The sequence below is a fragment of the Erinaceus europaeus genome, chromosome 1 (assembly GCF_950295315.1).
Source record: "Erinaceus europaeus chromosome 1, mEriEur2.1, whole genome shotgun sequence".
Taxonomy (NCBI): domain Eukaryota; kingdom Metazoa; phylum Chordata; class Mammalia; order Eulipotyphla; family Erinaceidae; genus Erinaceus; species Erinaceus europaeus.
This window is the reverse complement of record NC_080162.1, coordinates 55766658-55793625: the sequence shown is the minus strand read 5'-3', so window position 1 is coordinate 55793625 and position 26968 is coordinate 55766658. Positions and strand designations below refer to the sequence as shown.

Below are 26968 nucleotides of genomic sequence, written 5' to 3'. Positions count from 1 at the left end.
ACTGCACCGCCTCCCAGGCCACTCCTATTTTTATTGCTAATCATGTATCTGTTTTTCTTTATTAAACTCTAGCCATGTCTGACTCCTGAATCATTAAAACACACATAGGGACACAAGTATCAGTATTATAAGTATGTGGCAGTCATTAAAAGGTGCTCAGTTCCTCAACAGTGTACCCTGGAACCCCTCTCTCCGAGACCTGCCCCACTAGGGAAAGATAGAAACAGGCTGAGAGTATGGATTGACCTGCCAATGTCCATATCCAGCAGAGAAGCAATGACAGAATCCAGACCTTCCACTTTCTGCACACTTTAATGATCCTGGGTCCATGTTCCCAGAGGGATAACGAATAGGAAAGCTTTCAAGGGATGGGATGGGATGGGATATGGAGTTCTGGTGGTGGAAATTGTGTGGAACTGAACCCCTCTTATTCTGTGGTCTTGTCTATCATTATTAAATCAGTTTTTTAAAAACAGGTGATCAGTTTATTATAAACATTCCACATTTCTTGACTCTCAGTTTTCTGACTGCAGATTAAAATCTGTTGAGCTCAGCTCAATACTGTATTCTCACTATTGTCCTATAGCTTTTCCTTCTTTGTTGGTTTCAGTACAGTTCCATGAAGATATGCATTGTATATTCTAGAAAAATTCAGTCATGTATTTCTTTTGTGTGTTAGACATAAACTCATGCTTGTTTGCAGGATATCAATATTACCCAATCCTTTTTTTCAGGAAGAGAGTGGCAGGGGTGGGGAAGGCTAGAGAAAGGGCGGGCAGCATCACAAGAAACCAGTTAGGTTTTGCTTTTCTGCTTAACTGCCAGGAAAACAGTGACTTTTTTTTTTTGAAGTTGTGAAATTAAATTTACTTCTTCTGAAAGGCTCTCCATAGTAGAAATGCCACCAAAATGTGGTGCTCACATAACATTTATTTGCAAAAATGGGCCATCAAATACTCACTGTAATTTAGAATCTTAATGAATAGCTAGGATAGTCATAATCATAAATCTGGATCTGAGAGTAGTATAGTTTTGAATTGTGAAGGCCTCTCTTATTTGTCCTCTCATCTTGTTACTAGGAGACCAGATTAGGAATCACTTGCACACTGCATATTGAAGGAAGTGGTCATTTAAGAATGACAATGGGGAGGGTGCTTTGGATAGTTCATGCTGTTCTTTTGCTTTTGAATGTTCTCCATTCTCAAGACTTTTAAAAGACCCATTAATCTGGCGGTGCCAGAGTAAATCATATATTCATGATGAGAGAGAAACTTGAGGAGCCGGGTGGTGGTCCACCTGATTGAGCGCACATATTATAGTGCGCAAGGGCCTGGGTTTAAGCCCCTGGCCCCCACCTGCAGGGGGAAAGCTTCACAAGTGGTGAAGCACAGCTGCAAGTGTCTCTGTCTTTCTCCCTTTCTATATCCCTCTTCCCTCTCGATTTCTGGCTGTCCCTATCCAAATAAATAAGGATAATTTAAAAATATTTTTAAAAAAGAGAAACTTGAGCATCACTCTGGTATAGGTAGTGTCATCTATTGAACTTCAGACCTCCTGCGTGTAACTTACTTGCTCTACCCTCTGAGCCTCGTCCTCAGTGGCATCCAAATAAATTTAATAAAAGATCTTTTGGGGCTATTTCAAACTAGCACAAGTCTGTGATTTCTTAGGTATTTGTGAAAATTGGGACTATTTCTTAAGCACAGTAGGTCATGGATTATTAGTATTCTTCACTCAGCATTATTTAGACAAAAATAATGGGCAAGTATTCCAAAATATAATAGAAATATGTGATAGCACTTAGATCTGCCTCATTTATTCAAATGCCGATAATCTGTGTTTAAAAAACTCACTCAGCGCAGATGTTCATAAGGATAGGTGGTATCTTATAAGTCTAATTCTTATGTAATAATGTTAGACATAGAAGAAGCTATATACTGAGTAGTTATTATATGGGTCACATATTAATACATACTGTTGTGTATTGAAAGACCAAATAATAGGTTCTGGTTCTCTCATTTACTAGTCTTGTGATCCTTTTCAAATAAATAATACTTGGAACTTTTTTTTCAAATGTGTGGCTGTATCCTTTTTTTTTTAATTCTTTTTTTTTATTTCTTTATTTTTTTGCCTCCAGGATTATTGCTGGGGCACAGTGCCAGCACTACGAATCCACTGCTCCTGGACGGTATTTTTTAATCATTGTTGTTATTATTATTATTGCTGTCGTTGTTGTTGGATAGGACAGAGAGAAATGGAGAGAGTAGGGGAAGACAGAGAGGGTGAGAGAAAGACACCTGCAGACCTGCTTCACCACCTGTGAAGCAACCCCCCAGCAGGTGGGGAGCCTGGGGGCTCGAACTGAATCCTTATGTTGGTCCTTGCGCTTTGTGCCATGTGCGCTTAACCTGCTGTGCTACCGCCCAGCCCCCTAATTTCTTTATTGGGGGATTAATGTTTTACATTTGATAGTAAATACAATAGTTTGTACATGCGTAACATTTCTCAATTTTCCACATAACAATAAAACCCCCATTAGGTCCTCTCTCACCCTCTTTGGACCTTTTATGTCTGTACTCTCCCCAAGCTGTATTATTCTTAATAATCGTTTGATCTCTAACTTTAGTGTCAAGTTACATTTTTTAAGATTTTATTTTTATGTATTTATTTGCCTTTTTGTTACCCTTGTTGTTTTTCTATTGTTGTAGTTATTATTGTTGTTGTTATTGATGTCGTAGTTGTTAGATAAGACAGAGAGAAATGGAGAGAGGAGGGGAAGACAGAGGGAGAGAGAAAGATAGACACCTGCAGACCTGCTTCACCATCCGTGAAGCGACTCCACTGCGTGTGAGGAGCTGGGGGCTCGAACTGGGATCCTTATGCCGGTCTTTGCGCTTGGCGCCATGTGCGCTTAACCCGCGCTACCGCCCAGCTCTCTAAAGATTTTATTTATTTATTAATGAGAAAGATAGGAGGAGAGAGAGAAAGAACCAGACATCACTCTGGCACATGTGCCGCCGGAGACTGAACTCAGGACCTCAAGCTTGAGAGTCCAAAGCTATCACTGCGCCACCTCTCGGACTACTCAGGTTACATTTTTTGTATCATACATGCAATGATTTATTGATTTCTGTGTGTCGTTCACTATATATTTTCTCATTCTTGTGAGCCGTGTGAGGTGGAGAGTTGTTTAGAACACATAGGGAGGGCCCTCGGGCGGTGTGTGACTAGAATGTAAGCTCCTGAGGAGTCCGTTTTGCCTTATTTCTATAACTCAGCACCTCACCCAGCATGTGGCTGCTATAAGCACTTGGTAAATACTGGTGGAGAAAATAGATGTATGCTAATACATACACTGGGGCTTTCCTTCCCCCCCCCCTTTAGTTTTCAAGAGCAGAGGCAACAAAGGGGAGTGCACATCACTTCTGTTTTACTTAAATATGTGTTTTTATGTCTTTTACAGTATATTTTTTACATGTGTTTTACAGTATAAATATGTGTTTTTCTATATATGGTAGAAAAATGAAATTGAAATGTAAAGATCTAATTCTTACTCTGTAAAAGAAACTGGTTTAGATTGTTCTTTAATTTTTTTCTTATGATTACTGATTTACTTATGACTACTATTACTAAATTAAATTATGATTACTATTACTAAATTATTACTAAATAATTTTAGAGTAATACCTTCTGACTTATTAATTTTAGGCAATGTGTTGATTCGACTAAAATTATCAAGAATTTAGCAGAGCTTACATGACCTTGTGCTTTTTTCTTTACTTTCTGATTTCATCTAGATATATCTCAGTACCTATTTTTATACATAACTAACATTTAAATCTGAATTTTTAAATTCTAAATTTTTTTCAGATGTTTTTTGGGGGCCAGATCGTAGCACACCGCGTTCAGCACACATAGTAGGAAGCACAAAGCCTTGCGCAAGGATCCGGTTTGGAGCCCCAGGCTCCCCACCTGCAGGGGAGTCACATCACAGGCAGTGAAGCAGGTCTGCAGGTGTCTATCTTTCTCTCCCCTTCTCTATTTCCCCCATCTCTATCAATTTCTCTCTGTCTTATCCAATTAAAAAAAAAAGTGGAAAAATGGCCGCCAGGAGCAGTGGATTCATAATTCCAACACCGAGCCCCAGCGATAACCCTGGAGGCCAAAACAAAACAAAAACAAACAAAAAAACCAAATATTTTTCTATTTCTGGGCAAAACCTTGAATGAATATATTGTCCAAGCTGAAATATTTTTGACATAACAAGAAAATGGGTGTGAACCAAGTATGTCAGTGTCAATGTAGACAGCATAAAGGACCATCCCAGTTACAGTAAACTTTGTACACTAGTCTTATGTCTTCACTTTGTGTTCATTTGATGATATAATAATATAATATAATAAAATCAGTAAAGCTTTTGTATCTTCAATGAATTTTCAGTGTCTGATAGAGTTTACAGTAAGAAAACTTGGAAGTGGAATTTCAGAATATTTTTCATTTTTGTATCTAAATGGACCTTATATGAAATGTTAATTTAGTTAAAATCTGACAAGTTAGATTGATACTTTTTTGGAGTAAAGGACTTGTTTTCATGGTAAGAAAGTATCTGTCAATTCCTATTTTAATGGATGTTATCATTAGGTACTATATGAAGGGTTCTATTGTTTTTGTTTGGTTGTTTGCTTTTATTGAATAGAGGCAAAGAGAAACAGGAAGAGAGAGAGAAGAAAAAAGAGACACTTGCAGCCCTTGCTTCACCACTTGTGAAGCTATCCTCCTGCAGGTGCGGACTGGGGCCTGAATCTGAATCTTTATGCATTGTAACATGTGTGCTCAACCAGATGCACCACCACCCAGCCCTTTTTTGGATGGATGGAGACAGGAAGAGACAGAGAGAGACAAAGAGAGAGAAAGAAAGAGACCACAACACTAAAGCCTCATTCAGTGTGGTTGGGGCCAGGCTTCAACCTCGGTCCTGCACATAGCAAAGGAGTACTCTATCCAAACAACTTATTTCATTTGCCCAAAGATTTCTGTTTTGAGGGTTGGGAGATAGCATAATAGTTACGCAAAAGACCTGCTTGAGGCTCTTGAGTTCCCAGGTTCAATTCCCAGCACCTCCATAAGTCAGAGCTGAGTAGTTCTCTTGTGTTTCTCTCTTTCTCTCTCCCTCTTTATCTCTCTCATTAAAATAACATAAAATAAAATAAAATATTTTTTAATTCTATTTTGAAGGCCTTTTTTTAAATTAGTGACTTAATATAGATTTACAAAATTATAAGACAATAGGGGTATAATTCCATATTTTTCCCACCACCAGAGTTCCACGTCCCCATTCTTTCCATTGGAAACTGCAGCAGTGCTCCCAAGATCACAGATATAGGTTGACTATTACTTACATAATTATCTGTCTATATTTATACATATATTATTGTGCATTTTTTTCTCTATGGTCCTGCCTTCTCTTCCTAAGTCACAGCTACACCTATTACTATTTCTGAGTGTCCTTCCTTTTTTTTTTCTCTTCTCTCTCAGGGACCTGATGGGAAGTAGAGTTCAGAACCCTCTAGTCATCTTCCCCTTACATTTCTCTCCCTCTGGGAGTATGGACCAAAATTCTTTTTGGAGTGCAGAAGGTGGGAATTCTGACTTCTGTAATTGCTTCTCTGCTGGACATGGGCTTAAGCAGGTTGATCCATACCCCCAGCCTGTTTTTGTCTTTCCCTAGTGGGGTAGGACTCTGGGGAGGTGAGATACGGGGACACATTTGTCAATTGCCCAGAGAAGTCAGGATGGAATTCATAGTAGCATCTGCAAGTTGGTGGCTTCTTGATGTTCCATGTCACCACAAACTAGGTCCAAGCCCAGAGAGGAACTGAAAGCTGTTTTAATGTCAGTGAAGCTGCACTTGACTTTGCTTTTTACTATTAATAGGCTAATAATAATTCTTGTATTGAGCTGTCCTAGCATATCCTGAATAACTCCTCTTGGATTATGTTTTTTTTAATGAGCCATTGCATTCTGTTTTTAACTATTTTATTTTGAATCTTTCCATCTATAATTCTTGTGTGTGCGTACCATGTATTGTATGTGATGTATTGGTATTATAGGTATCACAAGAAGAAGAATTTGAAAGTTTGTTTTTTTTTCCTCTCTCTCTTATTTTCTTATCTATGAAGGTTTAAGTAGGGGACTCTCATTATTCTGAAACTATCTTGGGTTTTTGGGTGTGTATTTCTTTGGCAGTTTGTTCATTTTTCTTCCTCTAGAATTTACAGTGTTTAAACTTTATATCTCTGGTCTAGCATTGTGAAGTACATTCATCTCATTTGATTATTTTAATCCCAAAATCTACCTTTACTCATACTAGGGCAGCAATCCTTGCTTTCTTATTTGTGTTCGCCTACTTTAGATTGTATTATGTAAGAGGATTATGTATTCTGCTTGTTGCCACGTGACCTGTGCTGCCCAGCTCTGAAAGAGTGCACTCCCCTCCCTGTGGAGTCCTCTCTTGGCCTTTCAGAGTAGCTTTATTTTAGTTAGACCTCTAATATTAAACGCAAACAGTTTGGTATATGAGCAAGTCTAGAAATTTTTTTTTTAACTTTTTTTTTTACAGTCACCTCCCCAGTGTTTTTATTTTATTTTATTTTATTTATTCCCTTTTGTTGCCCTTGTTGTTTTATTGTTGTAGTTATCATTGCTGTCATTGTTGTTGGATAGGACAGAGAGAAATGGAGAGAGGAGGGGAAGACAGAGAGGGGGAGAGAAAGATAGACACCTGCAGACCTGCTTCACCGCTTGTGAAGCGACCCCCTGCAGGTGGGGAGTCGGGGCTCGAACCGGGATCCTTATGCTGGTGCTTGTGCTTTGCGCCACCTGCGCTTAACCCGCTGTGCTACAGCCTGACTCCCTCTAGAAATCTTTTTAAGCTCATTTACATCGTTAATATGAGTGCTATATGATTTTTTTATTCTGTCATCCTACTTTGTTTTATATAGTATGTACTGATACTTCCTATAGATTATGTGTTACCTGCAAATTTGCACCTGATTCACCTGATTTTTTTTAGGAAGTTTTTTTGTTTGTTTTACTGGCCGTTTTCTTTAATATTTTGTTTAATTGATTTATTTTTGGATCGAGACAGAGAAATTGAGAGAGGAGGGCAAAATAGACAGGAAGAGACAAAGAAAGAGAGAAATCCGGCAGTGCTGTTTCACTGCTTGTGAAGTTTTTTCCCTGCAGGTGGAGGAAGTCAACCCAAACCCAGGTCCTTGTGCATAGTAACATGTACACTCAACCTGATGTACCACTGCCCAGTCCCCTATTCTGGCAATTTTTGTATTGTAAGTTCTTTTTAGTGTCCTTTATGCCATTTATTTCTTTTTTTTGACTTTTTTTTTTAATTTATAAAATGGAAATATTGACAAAACCATAGGATTAAGAGGGGTACAGTTCCACACAATTCCCACCACCAGAGTTCCATATGCCATCCCCTCCCTTGAAAGCTTTCCTATTCTTTATCCCTCTGGGAGTATGAACCCAGGATCATTATGGGGTGCAGAAGGTGGAAGGTCTGGCTTTTGTAACTGCTTCTCTGCTGCATATGGGCACTGGCAGGTCGATGCATACTCCCAGCCTGTCTCTCTCTTTCCCTAGTGGGGGAGGGCTCTGGAGAGGTGGTACTCCAGGACACATTGGTGAGGTTGTCTGCCCAGGGAAGTCAGGTTGGTGCCATGGTAGCATTTGGAACTTGGTGGCTGAAAAAGCATTAAGATATAAAGCAGAACAAATTATTAAATAGTCAGGAACCTAAAGGCAAGAATATAGCATATGAGATTTGGGTCTCCACTTTAGAAAAAGCTAATAGGTCTATTTTAGGCATATTCCCAGGGGCCCATAACTTTACTAATTTTTGCCTGAGCCCCACAGTTAACATGCAAGTGGACCAAAGGTATTAGTCTGGGGAGATGGTGTCATAGTTGGGGATAGGACTAGAAAGCTGGATCAGGGAAGAGAGTAGCTCCCAAAGATGGGAAAAGTATACAAATATTGTTAATTGTAAAATACATTGATTTGATCTGAAGCCCATATTCATCACAGGAGCCTGTGTAGCCTCTGGATCCCTGTAGGTCTGAGCTCACATTCTGTGGTCAAAGCTAGGAACTTTCTAGGCTGCACCCATTTCAGGACCCATCTTCCTCAAATGGTAGAGTATGTTGGCGCAACCTCCTTTCGGAAAATGGGGCAGTCCCTACCATTGTTGATCCTCATAGGGGGCAAGGTCCTATAGGAACCCACAAAGGGGTACACTAGGTTGTTAATGATGGAGATGACCAGTGACAGTTGAGTCAGGGATCTGTTAGAGGTCTAGGCCCATCATGTCTGTGTGGGAGTTCCAGGATTTTCCTGACTAGGGCCCCAGGTGATGGGGTACATGGGGTGCTTAGTGCCATTTCTTCTTCTTTTTTTTTTTAGTGCCATTTCTTAAGCATTTTGTGTGCTTTGAAAAACACTGATGTGTCAACGTGCATTTTCTCTTCCCTTCATTCTCCAGGGTGTATTTGTAGTTATTTGTATTTTATTATAATAAACATTTTCATCTTATTTTCTTACCCAACTTTGTTCCTACTTTTTGTTGTTGTTTCCGGGGCTTTACCATACTGGGCTGACTTTTATAGATAGATAGATAGGGAGGTAGATAGGTAGATAGGGAGGTAGATAGATAGGGAGGTAGATAGATAGATAGGGAGATAGATAGATAGGAAGAGTCACCAAAGCACCTAAGCTTTCCCCAGTGAGGTGGTATTTGCATGTGTTGTACTAAGGGCGCTAACTTGAATCTGGTGCATTGGCAAAGCTGGTGCCCTCCTGGATATACCATCTCACGCCCCCCCACCCTTTCCCTTAAATCTATAATAAAACAACTTCAGTCTAAGACCTCTAGTTATTTTTTAGGTGTTCCCTGGTCATCTTTTAGTTGAAATGTAGTACAGTATTCCTTTAGATCTCACTTCTGCCAACAGACTACCAGGGCTGGCTAGGCTGGTTATAGCCTCATCTCAGACTTTTTCTTCCCTGCTTTTCTGTTTTCTTGTTTTGTGTGTTGCTGTTGATGTTTCATGCTTAACTGTTTTCATACTTTTGGTAAGTGACTTTGGCTTTCTTGCCTGGAAGCTAGAGGCTATATTTATAGGAAATCTAACAACTTTAGTAGACCCCACTGATTCTACTTCATTTTTCCAGTATATAGTAGGTTCTTTCAGTATGTAGATTCAGTCCTCATTTTGCTTCCATAACATTTTTTGAGATTGTATTTCTAAATATTATTTTAGTCCCCACCTCCCTTCTTGAGGGACTTCAGTTCTGTGAATATTGACCAGTTGTCTGTCCTCTACATCACCTTCTTTTTTTATATTTATTTATTTATTTTCTCTTTTGTTGCCCTTTTTTTTCATTGTTGTCGTAGTTATTGTTGTTATTGATGTTGTCATTGTTGGATAGGACAGAGAGAAGTGGAGAGAGGAGGGGAAGACGGGAGAGAAAGACACCTGCAGACCTGCTTCACCACCTGTGAAGCTGCTCCCCTGCAGATGGGGAGCCAGGGGCTCGAATCAGGATCCTTACGCCGGTCCTTGCGCTTGGTGCCACGTGCGCTTAACCCACTGCGCTACTGCCCAACTCCCCTCTACATCACCTTCTTTCTATCTGCCCTTTTCCTTCATGTCATTGTAATTTTCTCTGGTTCATTTTTATCATTAATGCCAGTAGAGTCTGTTTTTTCCATGGTGTGTTGTAGGTAAAATTTCTTTTCTGGAATAATTTGATCTTTTTCTTTTTTCTCTTCAGAGAAATTTAAGGAATTTAAAGCAAGCGTTCACTATGTAGGGTGTGTGTGCACGCATGCATGTGCACATGCACAAGAGTGCAAAGTTGTACTCTTATGCAAACATAGGGGGGAGTTAATTTAGTTTTCAACTCTCCTGGGTTCTCCTGTTGAGAACTATACATTAGACTGACAAAAGGCAGATTAACAAGAGAACAGTTCATACATACATACATACATACATCTGGATGAGGACCCTCAAAAAGGAGTAGCTCAAGGGGGTGGTTTGAACTTGAACTTGTATAGCCTTTTGACACAGGACAATAAATATGTAGGTAATTGTAAAGACAAAAAGTTTTTAGCCTTCCAACAGTGACAAACTGCGGGAAACAAAAGGGATAAAGTTAGTTTGAACAGGTCCATCTTGACACCAACTTTCTTTTTATTTTTTATTATTTTTTAAGTTTTTTTTGTTGTTATATTTATTTATTTATTGGATAGAAGATAGCCACACATTGAGAGGGAAGGGAGTGATAGAGAGGGAGAGAGACAGAGAGACACCTGCAGCCCTGCTTCACCGGCACTCAACCAGCTGTAATACCACCTGTCCCCCCCCAACTTTCTTTTTCATAGACAAAAAAAAAACTTTAGGGAAGTCCTTTTGGAGGTTTCTGCTTTTGTCATGTAAGGGAAGCTCTGAAAAGATATTTTTCTGCATCTGCTGATTCTCATTCGCCTTTAGCTCAAAATAATCCTTATGCCAAGTTGGCATATTTGGGGTGGCATATTCTGGTCCCTTGTGTAGGCTCTTCTATTCTGCATTTTTAAATTTCTGACTTATGGAACTGTTTTATATTTGTAAGTGTTTAATAATATTTAAAGTATTTGACATTGATATTTCAGGAACTTTTTTTTTTTTTTTTTTTTTTTTGTCCAGCTACAAGGTTTTTGTTCTTGCTTGTTATAGAGTAGTATTGTATGTATGGTTAGTGTTTGCTTGCTTTTTTTCTGTTTAAAGTCTTAGTGTTTTTTTTTTTATTTTATTTTAACCAGAGCACTGCTTAGCTCTGGCTTATGGTGGTACAGGGGATTGAACCTGGGACTTAGGAGCCTCAGGCATGGAGTCTCTTTGCATAACCATTATGCTATCTTCCCCACCCTTAAAGTCTTAGTTTCTTGGACATATAATAGTGCACATTTCTGTGACTAAAGAAGAGAGATTTGGGTCGTTTTATAGGTTTCTTTTAAATATATATTTATTTATTCCCTTTTGTTGCCCTTGTTGTTTTATTTTTGTAGTTATTATTATTGTTGTTATTGATGTCGTTGTTGGATAGGACAGAGAGAAATGGAGAGAGGAGGGGACAACAGAGAGGGGGAAAGAAAGATAGACACCTGCAGACCTGCTTCACCGCTTGTGAAGTGACTCCCCTGCAGGTGGGGATCTGGGGGCTCGAACCGGGATCCTTATGCCTGTCCTTGCGCTTCCTGCCACGTGTGCTTAACCTGCTGGGCTACCGCCCAACTCCCACTTTATAGGTTTCTTAGTTTAGATGCTATCATCTGTCAGTACCATTAAGTCATTTTTCTGTAATGAATTATATCATGGGAGCATGAGTAAGGACTTGTGTAACTTCCAGTTCTGAGATACTCCTTGGTTTTGATAAGACTCATAGTTTATTTCATGTTAAAAATTTATTTGTTTTCATGAGAGAGAGACCAGAGCACTGCTCAGCTCTGGCATAAGGTGATACTGGTGATTGAATCTGTGACCTTTGGAGCCTTAGATATGCAAGTAAACACTCTGACAGGCTGAGCTGTCTTCTGCAATCCCAGTTTTCTTTCTTGAATAAGCAGAAATAAAGTAAAAACAATTCTCAGAGAATTAAATGTCAGGCATAGTGCTGAGACTGTAGGGGTATATTCCCCCCTGCTCAATATCTGCTGGCTGCTCTACTGAGGTGTCTCTGAGACTCTGAAGGAATAGTCTGTTCTGGAAATAACATAGCTAATAAATGATAGCCTTCATTTGTAGTAGTCTGGCTCCAAAGCTTCTATTCTTTGCCTCTATGCCTCTGATTACTAATTTATAATATAGTAAACAAAGGACGTTTGCCTACTGGTTATAGATATCTGGTGTAAAAAATTCAGATTAAGGTCCAGGAATTAGCTTAACTAGCAGAGCACACACTTTACTACATGAGAGGACTTGGGTCCAAGCCCAGAACCACATGGGAACACCATGCAGAGCTGTGGAGCTATGTCGTGGTGTCTCTCCTTCCTTTGTGTCTCTTTTCTTCTCTGTCTCTGTCTGAAAGAATGAAAAAGAAGGGGGTCGGGCGATAGCGCAGCGGGTTAAGCACACGTGGTGCAAAGCGGGAGGACTGGCGTAAGGATCCCGGTTCGAGCCCAGGCTCCCCACCTGCAGGGGAGTCGCTTCACAGGCGATGAAGCAGGTCTGCAGGTGTCTATCTTTCTCTCCTCCTCTCTGTCTTCCCCTCCTCTCTCGATTTCTCTCTGTCCTATCCAACAACTTCTTCTTCTTCTAGCGTTTGCCCTTCTTCCGTAGCCAGTCAACAGCGTCAGGTTGAGCCTGATGTAAAGTTTCGAGACCTCCTTTGAATCTGGAGAGGTGGCAGTCGAACAACATCAACACCAACAATACTAACCACAACAAGGCTACAACAAAAAGGGCAACAAAGAGGGGAAAAATGGCTTCTAGGAGCAGTGGATTCAAGGTGCAGCACTGAGCCCCAGCAATAACCTTGGAGGCAAAAAAAAAAAAAAAAAAAGAATGAAAAAGAAAATAGAGTATCCCCTGGAAGCAGTGGAATCAAGTAGGCATAAAGAATTTCATATTGGGTGGGTCGGGCTGTGGCGCAGTGGGTTAAGCGCTTGTGGCGCAAAGCGCAGGGACCAGCGTAAGGTTCCCTGTTCGAGCCCCCAGCTCCCCACCTGCTGGGAGTCCCTTCACAGGCGGTGAAGCAGGTCTGCAGGTGTCTATCTTTCTCTCTCCCTCTCTGTCTTCCCCTCCTCTCTCCATTTCTCTCTGCCCTATCCAATAACGAACGACATCAACAATGGCAATAATGATAACCACAGCGAGGCTACAACAAGGGCAACGAAAAGGGGGAAAAAATGGCTTCCAGGAGCGGTGGATTCATGGTGCAGACACCGAGCCCAGCAATAACCCTGGAGGAAAAAAAAATCATTTTAGGATGAAGAAATGATTACCAGACAATAAATAGTTCTATGTAGCTATGATGAGATACAATAAGAGCTATACTTGGTCTTCATCCCTGGTTGCTTGCACAGAATACCTAAAGCCCTTGTGATTCTGAATGATAGGGATGAGAGAAGAGCACTGTGCTGTTCATAAATCCTTTCAGGCATAGTTGAGCTTGTGCTAGTGATTGATACTTGATGCATTGCTTGATGCTTAAGGATGGGGGCTGGTTGTCAGGAACAAACCATGTGATTAGAAGGTTGCAACCCTCCCCCTCAGCTAAGGGGACAGAAGCTGGAATTGAGTTAATTAACAGTGGCCAGTTAATTAATCATGCCTACTTAATGAGGTTCCATAAAACCCTCTGAAGGACTGGGTTCAGAGTGCATCCAGGCTGGTGAACACATGAAGGTTCTGGGAGATGGCACATCTGGAGACAGTGTGGGAACACTGTACCCACTTGCCCCATACCTTGCCCAGTGTATTCTTCTGTTTGCCTGATCCTGAGTTGTACCATACATAGTAAACTAGTTTCATAATAGTGAAAGTTATGTTAGCAGATTATCAGATCTGAGGAGGAGATTGTAGGAGCCCTGTTTTTATAACCAGCTTAGAAATGTCAGTGCCCTGGGACCTACTCTTGTGATTGGTGTCTGTAGTCAGGGCAGTCTTCTAGGACTGAACCCTGAACCTGTGGCATCTACAGTAATTCTGTGTAGTCAGTGTTTGAATTGACTTGAATTGTAGTACACCCAGCTAGTGACTGCAGAATATTAGATACTTGGGAGCCTGGCGGTGGTGCAGTGGGCTAAGCACTCCTGACGTGAAGCGAAAGGACTTGCATAAGGATCCAGGTTCGAGCCCCGGCTCCCCACCTGTAGGGGGTTCGCTTCACAGGCAGTGAAGCAGGTCTGCAGGTGTCTGTCTTTCTCTCTCTTCTCTGTCTTCCCCTCCTCTCTCGATTTCTCTCTGTCCTATCCAACAACGACTGCAATAACAACAACAACAATAATAACAATAATAACAATAATGATAAACAACAAGGATAATGAAAGGGAAAAAATAAAAAATAAGTTTCTTTAAAAAAATATTAGATAATTGCTTGATGTGAAAACCTCACACATTTGTTGTCAAATATGCTGTAAGAGAAACAGCATTTCCTTTATGGTAGGAGATATTTTAAGCAGATTTTGAATTTTTTGCTCCTTTTGGGGGTGTTTTTTTTTAAATTATTTTTTTAGATATTTTTAAATATTTATTTATTTCCTTTTGTTGCTCTTGTTGTTGGGGGGTATTTTCTATCTTGTTTTAAGATAGATCTGAGAAGTTATGTGGAAATTTTCTTCATCCAGACTGAGCAATCAGCATTGTTAATGAGGCCTATGTGCCAGGTCCTCTCCCCTGAGCATCAGTCTAGTGGCTAATGTTGCTTGTGGATAGTGAGATGGAACTACCCTAGTTAGAAGGGTCCTCTTCAAAGGGCCCTCCCTTGAGCCCTGGGTACTATTAAAATAGTGCCTATTTCTAGTCTTTGGATATAGTTTTACATCCCTTCAGGGTATTCTGGTGATGAGGCTGAATTTTGTTTCTAGCTCTACTCTAATTATCACAGTGCTGTCATTGCCACATTTTATGATAGCTCTACTCTTACATCTTGTGATTTTAGAAGCAGCTTTATTTCTCCCTCAGCAGTTGTCACCTTTTCTTATGGGTACATTGTACGATGTGTGTCCCAGGGATTCTACTTTAACATCTCCCTCCTTCCACCCACAGCCAGTGTTTTTCAGTTTTCCCAAATAGCTCTTATTCTGGGTGAAGAAAAAACCAGGACTTTAGGTTATTTGAGGGCTGATGGATTTTTAAGATCAATGAGTTGTCTTAAGTGTAGATGTCATCTGAGGTCTTTGAAATTACAGACCATAATTTCCTGGGTGTTTTCTGCCCCTCGATATCTTAATGGGAGTAAACAAGATGAGATAGTGAAGAGACGTCGGGGCTTGCAGATAGGACTCAGGGCACAGCTCGGCTGTTCATCTGCTCCTGGTGGCACATAGTGTGGCTTTGACCAGCTGTCCTTCAGAGAACATGGGGAAAGGGAGTGTGTGGACATATTTTCTAGCCCTGAAGTTGAATATTATTTCCCCCAGAATTCTGATTTCCTCCTGGGAAAGAACTTTCTTTAGCATTTCCCGGCACATACTGATTTTAATGTGGAATTGAGAGGGGGAGTGTGCATGATGGGTGAGTGGTAGGGGTGATCATTCTTATCTTTCACTGTTTACTTTCATAGTGGAGAAACCATTTCTTGGGTTCAGGATACCATAATATTAAAGAATAGTTAATTCGGCTCAATTTAGCTTTCTTAATGTCAGCTAGTGTCAGCTAATGCAGACTCCCTCACAGAAACTTGTCTGTGTTTTCTGTAGTCTTGTATCTTATTATAGGGGTTCTGAGCAGCAATCAGTTTAATTGTTTAAATGTCAATCCTGAACACATATCCTTAAGACTTAAATTAAAAATTAACTTTCATATATATATATATCTTTAAGAGGAGGCACTTTGGACTAATTCCAAAAATGCATTTTTCATGAAGTTTTAGTTATGTTCTGTTTATTACAAGAGTATTTCTTTAGTGCTTTTAAAACAAGGCTATATCTGATGATTCTGTTTAAGGAGAGGTAATGGTTTTGACTCTCACTGGGTATATTCATTATTTTGTAAAGATCACTGAACTTGATGTCATGAGTCATTCCCACTACTGACCTTGACTTGGTAAGCATGGGCTAGTCATCAACCTCCAGATACAGTTCTCTTTCTTCTGTAATGGAAATGAGGGAGATGGAAAAATGACAGAACATATGTGAAGCTATCTTGCATAAAACCTGGCATGATGTAGGCGTTCTATTATTCCTAGCTGTCTCTGTCTCTGAAAGTGATAGGATAAAGTACATTTTAATTAAGCTAGTTTTATTTAGAAACCTTTACTAAGAATGACTGCACCATAATTACAGTTCAAGATCCCTGGTACTCTTTTGAAAAAACAGATACAAGAATGTGACAAGCCTTTGTTAGCTCCAAGGAGCTATGTCTAAGACTGAAAACTTTCTCATGTTGGGAATTTTCCACAGGGAAATTAGCATATGTGTGTATGTATCAGAAGTTAATAAAAATGAGTATGAAGGTGTGAATGATAGAAGATTTATTCTAACACTTCATTCTAGGTGTGAGTTGTCATCCTGTCATTCACTTTGTGACAAAGGTTTTAAAACTATTTTTTTTCAGGGTGAGGGGTATGAATAGGTTTGTCAAGATATAATTCACATGCCATACAACTTACCTATTTAAAGGGCCCAGTTCAGTAGTTTTGGGGCATATTCAGAGTTGGAAAATCATCATGACAATCTATGTTAGAAAACTTTCATCATCCCCCAACGAAATTGAATCCCCCCTGCCCCATACATTTTTTTCCCAACACTTCCAGCTCTCAGCAACCATTAATCTATTTTCTTTTTTTAAATTTTTTATATTTAGTTATTCCCTTTTGTTGCCCTTGTTTTATTGTTGTAGTTATTATTGTTGTTATTGATGTCATCATTGTTGAATAGGACAGAGAGAAATGGAGAGAGGAGGGGAAGACAGAGAGGGGGAGAGAAAGATAGACACCTGCAGACCTGCTTCACTGCTTGTGGAGTGACTCCCCTGCAGGTAAGAAGTTGGGTGCTCGAACTGGGATCCTTACGCTGGTCCTTGCACTTTGCACCACCTGCGCTGAACCCGCTGTGCTACTGCCCGACGCCCGAGTATTAGTTTTATAAGATGAAAAGAGCTTTGAAAATAGATGGTGATAATAATTGCACAACAATGTTAATCTATTTTCTATACTCTAAACCTTTCTTATGACTGGAATCACACAATATGTGTTGCTCTGTGATTGATTCCTTTTTCTTTTTTCATTTATTTGTTAATGAGAAACGGAAAGAGAGAACCAGAACATCACTTCTGCACATGGGGTGCTGGAGGTCAACTTAGAACTACACCCGTGGCCAGGCACTAGTTCAGTGGACTAAGTGCACATGGTACGAAGCTCAAGGACCTGTAAGGATCCTGGTTTGAGTGTCCGGCTCCCACCTGCAAGGGGGGGTCACTTCACAAGCAGTGAAGCAGCTCTGTAGGTGTCATTCTCTCCTCTGTCTTCCCCTCTCTTGATTTCTCTCTGCCCTAGCCAACAACAACAATAGCATGGCAACAATAACAACAACAACAAGGGCAACAAAATGGAAAAAATGGTTTCCAGGAGTGGTGGACTCATAACCCTGGAGGCAAAAAACAAAATAAAACAAAACACACAAACAAAAAACCTACATCCTCGAAATTCAAGTCTTTTTTCCCATTGTACCACCTCCAGCCCCCAGGCTCCTTTTACTTAACAGTGTTTCCAGAACTCATTCATGTACAGTTCTTGTTATACAGTCTTTCCAAAGGTTTTTATAACTGCAATGCATGTATCTAATAATAAATATCTTTACTGAACACATACTCTGGGGCAAGCTCTCTAATAGTAACTATATAGGGGTTATTTCTTTTGATCCTCATAATAACCCCAAAATGTAGATCATATTATTCTCAGTTTATACACATAGAAACAGAGGCCCCCCTAAAATTAAAAGGCATACACCACTGCCAAGATGTGCTATATGTGTGACCTTCTACCTACTGACCATTCTTGGAGATAACTTATTCTCCCGTACCAAGGACATCAAGATGATCTGGACAGTCTAGGTGTTGAGAGAGATGATAGCTGGCTCAACAAGGTCATCAGTAAGCTAAATGGAAAAATCATCAGAGGCATTATTTCTCAGGGTACTGACAAGCTAAGCAGTGTACCTCCTGGCCATCTCTACTCTCCCAGGTTCTCCACGCCAGCTGTTGGTTCCACCCTGGCCATAGCAGGGGAGGACAGGGAAGAGGAACCCAAGGAGTCAGAGGATAACATGAGATTTGGTTTGTTCAATTAGAGTCCCACTTCCTTGCAGTGAAAACTCTTTTTACTTAAAAAACAAAAGTTAAAGAACTAGCCTAGGGTCAGATAGTAGTAATTGCCCAAGATGTGAATTATACCTACACTTAACTATTTCACTGCACTGAAATTCAGATCCGTGTATGTTTCTATCCCTGAACCTGGGGACTGTTTGAGTGCTTGGCCTATATATATGCATCTGCTCATGTTCACATTGTTCCCACTCCAGAGTCAACCTTGATCATCTCTACTGTCTCTTTGTCTTTTGTTTTTTTGCCACTCTGAATTTCTCACTGTGTATACTACAGAGTCTGCCTCAGTTTGGTTCTCTGGTTATTTTGTACTTAATAATGTAGACAGACAAGACAGAGAAATATAACCCATAGGGGAACCTTAGTTTAGTTTAGTAAAAACAAACAAACAATAACACCAAGATTGAAATAGAAAACTCTGGGATCTTATAAAAAGAAATTTCTAGGCTGCTAAAGTTCTTAATTAGTATTGTAGTTTAACTTTACAGAACAATATGCTTTTTAAATATATTCATTCACTGGATAGAAACAGGAATTGAGAGGGGAAGGGGAGATGGAGAGGGAGAGAGGGAGAGAGACACCTTCACCACTCTTGAAGCTTTCCCCCTGCATTTGGGGACCAGGGGCTTGAACCTGGGTCCTTGTGCATTGTACTGTGAGCACTTAAACAGGTGCGTGACTGCCTGACCCCCAGAACAGTATGTTTTAAAGCAACAGTGGAATTCTATCTTCACAGGGATGTTGTAGAATGTATTTCCACATGGTAAATAAAGGACTAAAACTTGAGGCCTCTTCCAATTTAGGGAAGTTCTTGTCCCTCTGCCAGAGCCAGAAGATAATACAGCCATAGAATAAAATGGCATTTTCTCATATATTCTGACTTCAGGTTTTGTTTTAAGTATTAACTAACATGTTGCTAAATTCAGACATCTAACAGGGTAAAGATATCTACTTATTTCTCAGAAGAACTCGCATTAAGGTTGTAATCTCTATGGTCAGCCATATTTATATTTTAATCTGAATTCTTTTGGTATCTTGGCTTTGTGACTATGGGCAAGTTTCCTAATCTGAAAAATGGAGGTAATATTTCATTTTAGCACCTGTTGAGTTTCATTAATGCTTTTTTGATACATAATAATGGCCTCATTAAGTGTTTATTATTTGAAGCCATGACGCTTAGGTACATGGGTGGCTGTTACAGTAAAACTTTACCTTTGAATTTTTCTCAGAGGAAACACAAGAATAGAAGAGGCTTGTGAAATGTACACAAGAGCTGCAAATATGTTCAAGATAGCTAAGAACTGGAGTGGTACGTATAACATTTTTTTGTTTTTCAGGAAAAAATAACACTAAAGTCATTTTGAAGAAGGGAATGACTGTCTGCATCTCCTTTTAGAGAAAATGACTCTTGGCCCTGAGACAGGTGTCAGTGCTGAGTAAATGGTGTGGCCAACATGGATTGGAAGAAAAAAAATTCTCAACAGCTCTTAATGAATGCAACTAAAAAACTAAACTAAAGTTTTAAGCACACAGACTTATGTCCCTTTTCCATTTCTATAAATCGCTAAATACAGTGGAAATGTATTAATTTAAAGTAGTTAAAATTATTTGGAAGTAGCTAATTAAGAGTAAATTTGCTTCTTACTGATGTGCCTAACTAAATTTGATGCTATAAATAAAGTTGTGGTTCTGTTCTTTCCAAATCTTTTTTTTTTTTTTTAATTTTTTGATCTTTATTTTCCCTTTTGTTGCCCTTGTTGTTTTTTATTGTTGTAGTTATTATTGTTGTTGTTATTGATGTCATCGTTGTTAGGACAAACAGAAATGGAGAGAGGAGGAGAAAACAAGGGGGGAGAGAAAGACACCTGCAGACCTGCTTCACCACCTGTGAAGTGACTGCCCTGCAGGTGGGGAGCCAGGGGCTCGAACTGGGTGCCTTACGCCAGTCCTTGCACTTGGCGCCATGTGCGCTTAACCCACTGGGCTACCGCCCGACTCCCTCCAACTCTATTTTATGAAGCAGTCAGAGTAACCTTGCTAAAGCACAATTCAGCATATGTCACTTCAAGTAAGAGTTAATGTCCTTAACAGTGGCAATCAAGGATCTTCCAGATTTTCTCTCTCTCCTGTCTTTAATCTTATTTTGTAGCCACTCCCTCATTCACCTGACTACCTTCTCAGAGGCTTTGCAAGTGCTGTTCCCTCTGGCAGTCTTTCTCCAAATAGAGTGTGGCTAGTTCCCTTGTTTTCTTCAGATCCTTCTTCAAACGTCGTCTTAGTGAGGTTTTTCAGGTCACCCTTTTTAAAAATAGTACTTTACTTATGAGTAATCACCTCCCCATTTCTCCAACACCTGTATCACCATGTAGCAAAAATGTGACATGCATTCATGAGCTATATTGTTTATGTGGTTTTATTATGTGCTCTTCTCACTGAGATGTAAACTCTTCAAGGCAAGAATATCTGTATTTTAGTTCTGCTATACCTGTAGGGCCTAGACTAGCATCAGCAACACAGTAGATACTTAGGCTATTTATGTAGTGATAAATGCTAGGCTGTTTGAAATTATTTTCATGTCTTAATAGCGATAATCACACCACTGCTGCATCTTTATATTTCTTTTATACAAATTAAGCTAATTTATTTGACATTCAGCTTTTGGGAGATCATCCTGGCAGGTATTTTGCAGTTGAGGGAACTCAGCATGATTACTGGTATCAGATGGGTTTAATATGTGCTCCTTTAAAGATACTTCCAAGTTTGGGAAGATTAAGCTGACAGTCATTGGCAGTGATTGTAGTAAGTGCTCACAATGGAAAAGTAAACCAACATCTGGTTTTTGAAGATGGGGCATGAAATTTTAAAAAGCTCTTGATAATGTCTGTAGAAATGGAGCTAATTTGAGAGAGCCTTGATGTGATTTTTATACTCAAGAGAGGAAAGGAAATATGGTGATTGGCTATAGGACAGTCACCATAGATAAATTATTAAAAATGAAATTATTGATTTAAGGAGAAGGAAGTGGTAATGGGTTAATGGCATTTAAACTTAACAAATCACATGTCTGAGCTAAGGATAGACTTGATGTCCTAATGATAATGGCCTATGTGTATAAATGACTAGAATCAGGCTGTTCTAAGTACTTTACTGGAGAAATCCAGGTTTGTATTAGACTCCTCTGAGGCAGAGCCCATAAAAACTGCTATTCAGCTGGTACATTTCTGAACTGGCACTTGACAGTTAGCTACTTCCCTAAGGATTGTCTTCTGTCCTGACAGTGGCCTTGATCTTGACACTTTCTATGTGACCATTAACCTCATGATTCACGAGTGAAGGGCCAGCATCCTCTGATTGGTCAGTGTCCATGCTGTGTTAGAGGTTAGCTGCAAAATTGCTTGGATACTCTTTTTATCAGAAACTGATATGTAGGGCTGGGTGGTGGTGTACCTGGTTGAGCGCACATGTTATGGTGCGGTGCGCAAGGACCCAGGTTTAAGCCACCAGTCCCCAGCTGCAGGGGGAAAGCTTTGCGAGTGGTGAAGCAGGGTTGCAATTGTCTTGTCTGTCTCTCTATCTCCCCATACTCTCAATTTCTGGCTGTCTCTGTCCAATAAAAAAAGAGAACTTGATTAAAAAAAAAATAAAAGAAACTGAGATATAGAGCAAGAACTGAACATGACTAAACAGGCTCAGAAATTTGTGTAACTTCCTCTACCCTCCCACCCCCAACTCAAGTGGGAGTTACTTCCAGCCTTTGGAGAGGAATCAGAACAGTAGTCATAGCTAAAGGTTTAGTGGAGTTGAGTGTTTTATTTCTTGAAAAAAAAAATTAAATACATCATCCAATAGTTGGTATTTAGTTGACCGCTACTATTTCCTGTACTTTTCTGAATGTTAAAGTGGTTGGTTGAAATTTAAAATATATATATATATATATATATATATATATATATATATATTTTTTTTTTTTTTTTTTTAAAATACCAAACTATTTGTAATTTCCTTAAACTCCCTTTCCTTTTTTTTTAAATTTATTCTCTTTTGTTGCCCTTGTTGTTTTATTGTTGTAGTTGTCATTGTTGGATAGGACAGAGAGAAATGGAGAGAGGAGGGGAAGAGAAAGATAAACACCTGCAGACCTGCTTCACCACTTTGAAGCAACTCCCCTGCAGATGGGGAGCCAGGGACTCAAACCAGGATCCTTACACCGGTCCTTGTGCTTTGTGCCACCTATGCTTAACTCGCTGTGCTACCGCCCAACTCCCTAAACTCCCTTTTCTTACTGGAATGTATTTTTTCCATTCCCGTGGTATTAACTTCCCTGGTCCAGACCTCAGTGAGCTGTGTCTCTGGAATCCTGTGTGCTTTCCAGTCCACCTTGCTCATTTTCTGAGAGGTTCTTAGCCTCTCTCTGAGCTATGTTCCACATAATGAAGTAGATTCATCCTAATCCAGGCGCCTCATGTTGACATTTAAAGGCCTTTCTGAACTGGCTTGGTGATGTCTTTGAGCTTTGATTTCCCCTGCCCTGCATGTTTTTTTTTTTTCATTTTTTTATTTATTCTCTTTTATTGCCCTTGTTGTTTTGTTGTTGTAGTTATTATTGTTGTTCTCATTGTTGGATAGGACAGAGAGAAATGGAGAGAGGAGGGGAAGACAGAGAGGGGGAGAGAAAGATACACACCTGCAGATACACACCTGCTTGTGAAGCGACTTCCCTGCAGGTGGGAAGCCGGGGCCTGGAACCGGGATCCTTATGTCCTTGCGCTTTGCACCATGTGTGTTTAACCCGCTGTGCTACTGCCCGACTCCCTGCCCTGCATGTTTGATCCACCTCCTGTAGGCAGCATGGGTTTGTCACTGGCCTACAGTTGAGTTCTTTCTTGCATTTAGGCATGTTTCTTGATTAAGTAACTTTTTTTTTAAAAGAACTTATTTATTTATTCATGAGAGAGGAGGAGAGAAAGAACCAGACATCACTCTGGTACATGTGCTGCTGGGGATTGAACTCGGGACCTCATGGTTGAGAATCCTATGTTTATCCACTGCGCCACCTCCCGGACCACAGATTAAGTAACTTCTTTACCTCATTTTCTGCCACTCCAGAAGTTATAGTCCTTAATCCAATATATTTTCTGAAAAAAAATTAAGGGCTTTATTCTTTTACATTGAGTTGCTTTCCAGCAAAGACATGGGCAGTACTCCACAACCAAGCCCATCTCCGAGTCTGCCTAGAAAGAGCCAAATTTTCATAAGCAGCAGGATAAAGACATATTAAATATTATATACATGTTGGTCAGACTTTGTTATAAACTTAAGGAAAAAACCTTAACACTTGAAATTGTAGGTGTAATTTTCATCTTTCACAGGAACTTTGTCTGTGAAAGCCTTCATTTGCATTTTTACTCAGAAATAACCAAGTTCCATGGATACTGTAGGTTAGATGAGCAAATCACTATCTCTAACCTCTGTATTTTATCTTTCTTTAAACATTAGTAGCTTTATGCCCTTAGTACTTATTATATACTGGGCAGCATAACTGACTGATGTAGGATTTGGCTGTTGGTATTGACTGAAAGGCAACAGGAGCACTTTTGGGAGTTTCCCGGAACTGAAAGCAACTGCAACTTTATCACTGTTTGACTTGATTCTGATTATGTTTACATATTTGTAAGATGCACTTAATCACATTTACCTGTGCCTCTAATTGGAATGCTTCTTTTCAGTGGAACTTTTCTAGTTGTAGTTTGAACTGTTCTGTGGGAATATTTGTTCCCCCTGTGTTTAACCATAGTTAATTTATCTCTATTAGCTGCAGGAAATGCATTTTGTCAGGCAGCCAAACTCCATATGCAGCTTCAGAGCAAGCATGATTCTGCTACGAGCTTCGTGGATGCTGGGAATGCCTACAAAAAGGCAGATCCTCAAGGTAAGACATGCTTTCATCTCTGTAACACAGTCTATAGGCTCACTTTAGTGACCTTTTTCACAGCTCATACTGCTGGAATTTGAATCCTGGAGACAGTGTTCGTAATTTAGAATAGTAAAGATTTTTGGTAGCTTTTGAGATTTAATCATATGGAACTTTTATGAAGAGAAAAATACGTTCACTTTGTCCTGGCTTAGTTTTTACCACCATTGCCTTAAACTTCATTTATGTAGTATTTTGAAAATTGTTTTGTAATTTATCTTTAATATATCTAAGACTTATTGTGTCCTAGTCTTGTGAATATGCATATTGCTCATTAAAGGAAACAAAAGTTCTCTCATTTTGAATTACTTATTGCATTTTAAATCTAATAAATGGGGGATTGTAGTATCTGATACTTAAAAACAATTTATTCACACAATTTTCATCTGACTTTTTAAACTGTTTGTTCTAAGAATGAACTTGGGTGTTGAAAGTGGTATTTTTTTTTAAATAAATGTTGATTCTTTGTTAATAGGAGGGGTAAACACTGTACAGATAAAAACATTAATTCTTCCTTCCCACATAGGTGCTGGTAGTTTGAGTCTCCCTTTTCTTTCAGCACTTCACTGTAATACAGAAATACTACCTTTTATGGGTACACCATTTGTAAATATTTTCAAGGTCTTTTGTACTAAAACTAATCACAGTTTATTTGCAAAATTGAAGAACTGGATACAACCTCAATAACCAACAAGAGTAAAATGGTAAAACTATAATGCCTCAGAATTTTAGAAATTGATACAGACATTAAAATTACTGCTTTCAAAGAATCTTCACTGGTCTGATAAGAAGTATTTACCTGATAGCTAAAAAGGAGGCTGGAAAGATAGTTTAGTGGTCATAATGCATGCCTTCCTATGCATGCAGCTCAGATTTGAGCCCCAGCACTGCATGGGAGTGCCACAGAACTGTGGGAAGCTCCACTGCTATGTATAATATTTCTCCTGCTCTCTCTCTGAATGAAAATTTGGTTCTACAAAACAAGCACACAACTCAGAGGAATTGAGATCTGAGATTCAGAAAAAATGTTTATGTGTATAGGAATGCATACAGAAAACTCTGGAAGGAATACCAACACTGGGTTTGAATGGGACTAGAGGTGGCTTATTTCTTCTAATATTTTTAAATGTGTGACAATGAGTCTACATCTCTTATATAGTTTAGGAGGAAATTGCTTTCAATTTTTGTTCATCTACTTACCTTTCTAATTCTCCAGTCAGGGCTTTTTATTTCGCTGCATCTTTTAAAAACAATACAGTTGGAGCTGTGAACCATATGATAGGAAAAGTTTGTTGGCTCACAGTTTCAGAAAGTTGATATGACTTATTAGCACTTTCATTTACTAGATTTTTCCTCTCTTATATATGTTGGTACACCAAACGCTTTAGCATCTTTAAGATAGAACAGAATGTTGACTTTACTTAAGAGTTGTCAGGCCAAGTATTTCAAAGAGATTTTACTTTTAGTTGCATAAAGAACAGTCTATCAAAGTGATCTTAGGAGATGATATTGCCCTAAATCAGTGATCTTATGAGATGATATTGCCCTAAATCAGTGATCTTATGAGATGATATTGCCCTAATACATGCAGGATAGTGGTGAAGAAAACATTCATGTCTTACCAGATTACTTAGTCAGTGCTGGTGACCATACACCCCCTTGGTTTTTCCCTCTTTATAATGCAATCTTTTCCCTGGATGGAGTTCTGTCAGGCTAAGGGTAACTTGAGTCAATCATCCTCTGGTTCCAGGTGCCTAAATTACACTGCAACTGCTGTGCACAGAGCATGCTCATAGGTCTAGATTTGTGTTTTGTTCACCTGTCCTTCCAAAAGAGAGTTCAATTAACATTTTAGTAACACCCAGGAAAATAGGCTCACCGGAACGCTCTTTGACTGAATGGATTTTTCATTGTTTTTCTTAAATGCTTCAGAGGCTATCAACTGCTTAAATGCAGCCATCGACATTTACACAGACATGGTAAGACTTTGCCTTGCTTGAGCGGCTGTGGGGTGGAGTCCTTGAGATGGCTTAGAGTTGTATTTTTTCTTTATTGTTGTTGTCCCCATCATTTAAGTAGATACAATGGGAAGATGACTCTGGATTTTGTTTTTCTTCCCAGGGAAGGTTTACAATTGCAGCCAAGCATCACATTACTATTGCTGAAATATATGAGACTGAACTTGTAGACATAGAGAAGGTAAGCAATGGACATGATTTCTCATAAACCTGGTGCAAAGCAGGTTAGTAAATTAATCTGAGAAACCCTTTCCTCTTTCAACAGAATGAGATGAAGGGCACAGAGAATCCTAGACGCTAGAGGGAGGAGACCTTAGCAGTGTGATGAACTGAGAAGTAGACCAAGTAGATTAGCTATTTTATTGGAGTGGGTGAGACATGAGAGCTAGTTAAGTTTTACCAAGGACAGGGGATATAGCATAGTGATTATGTAAAGAAATTCACATTCAGTAGTCTCAGGTTCAGTCCTCTGTAAGCCAGAACTGAACAGTGCTTTGGAAAAAAGTTACCAAACCCATATATTGTATTGACTCTTACCTGTTTCGTACCAGAACGTTTATATTACCAAAAGAATCATCATCTCTGTCATGGAGGCCTCTGTGCCCTGTAGTTTTTGTCCTTGGTGGCATACTATGAATTTGACTTCATTTCATCTTTATAACACTGAACCTTCTCCCACCCCATTTATTTCAGGACTTAGGGTCCTGAAAGGTTATGTTGCATAGAATCACTCAGATTGGGGCCAACAGAGCTCATGTATAGCTGAATCCAGTTGATCTTGCTCCTTTCTCTTAATATCTTATGAAAAGATGTGGAATCTCCAGCAAGGCTGGAATACACACTGGTGAAAGGAAAGCATTTATCAAACTCCAGAAGCT

General features: G+C 39.5%; 1 protein-coding gene across 2 annotated transcripts in view; it reads left to right on the top strand.

Moving 5' to 3' along the window:
• Positions 1 to 26968, top strand: part of NAPB (NSF attachment protein beta) — a 53622-nt gene that overhangs the window by 3056 nt on the left and 23598 nt on the right. The window contains exons 2-5 of one of the 2 annotated variants that reach the window (XM_007525531.3): positions 19331 to 19410; positions 23914 to 24030; positions 26005 to 26051; positions 26194 to 26271. In XM_007525531.3, the coding sequence (XP_007525593.1) occupies positions 19331 to 19410; positions 23914 to 24030; positions 26005 to 26051; positions 26194 to 26271 (322 nt within the window). Of the gene's footprint in view, positions 1 to 19330; positions 19411 to 23913; positions 24031 to 26004; positions 26052 to 26193; positions 26272 to 26968 lie in introns of those variants that run through there. The other variant, XM_060186401.1, reaches the window with a different exon arrangement.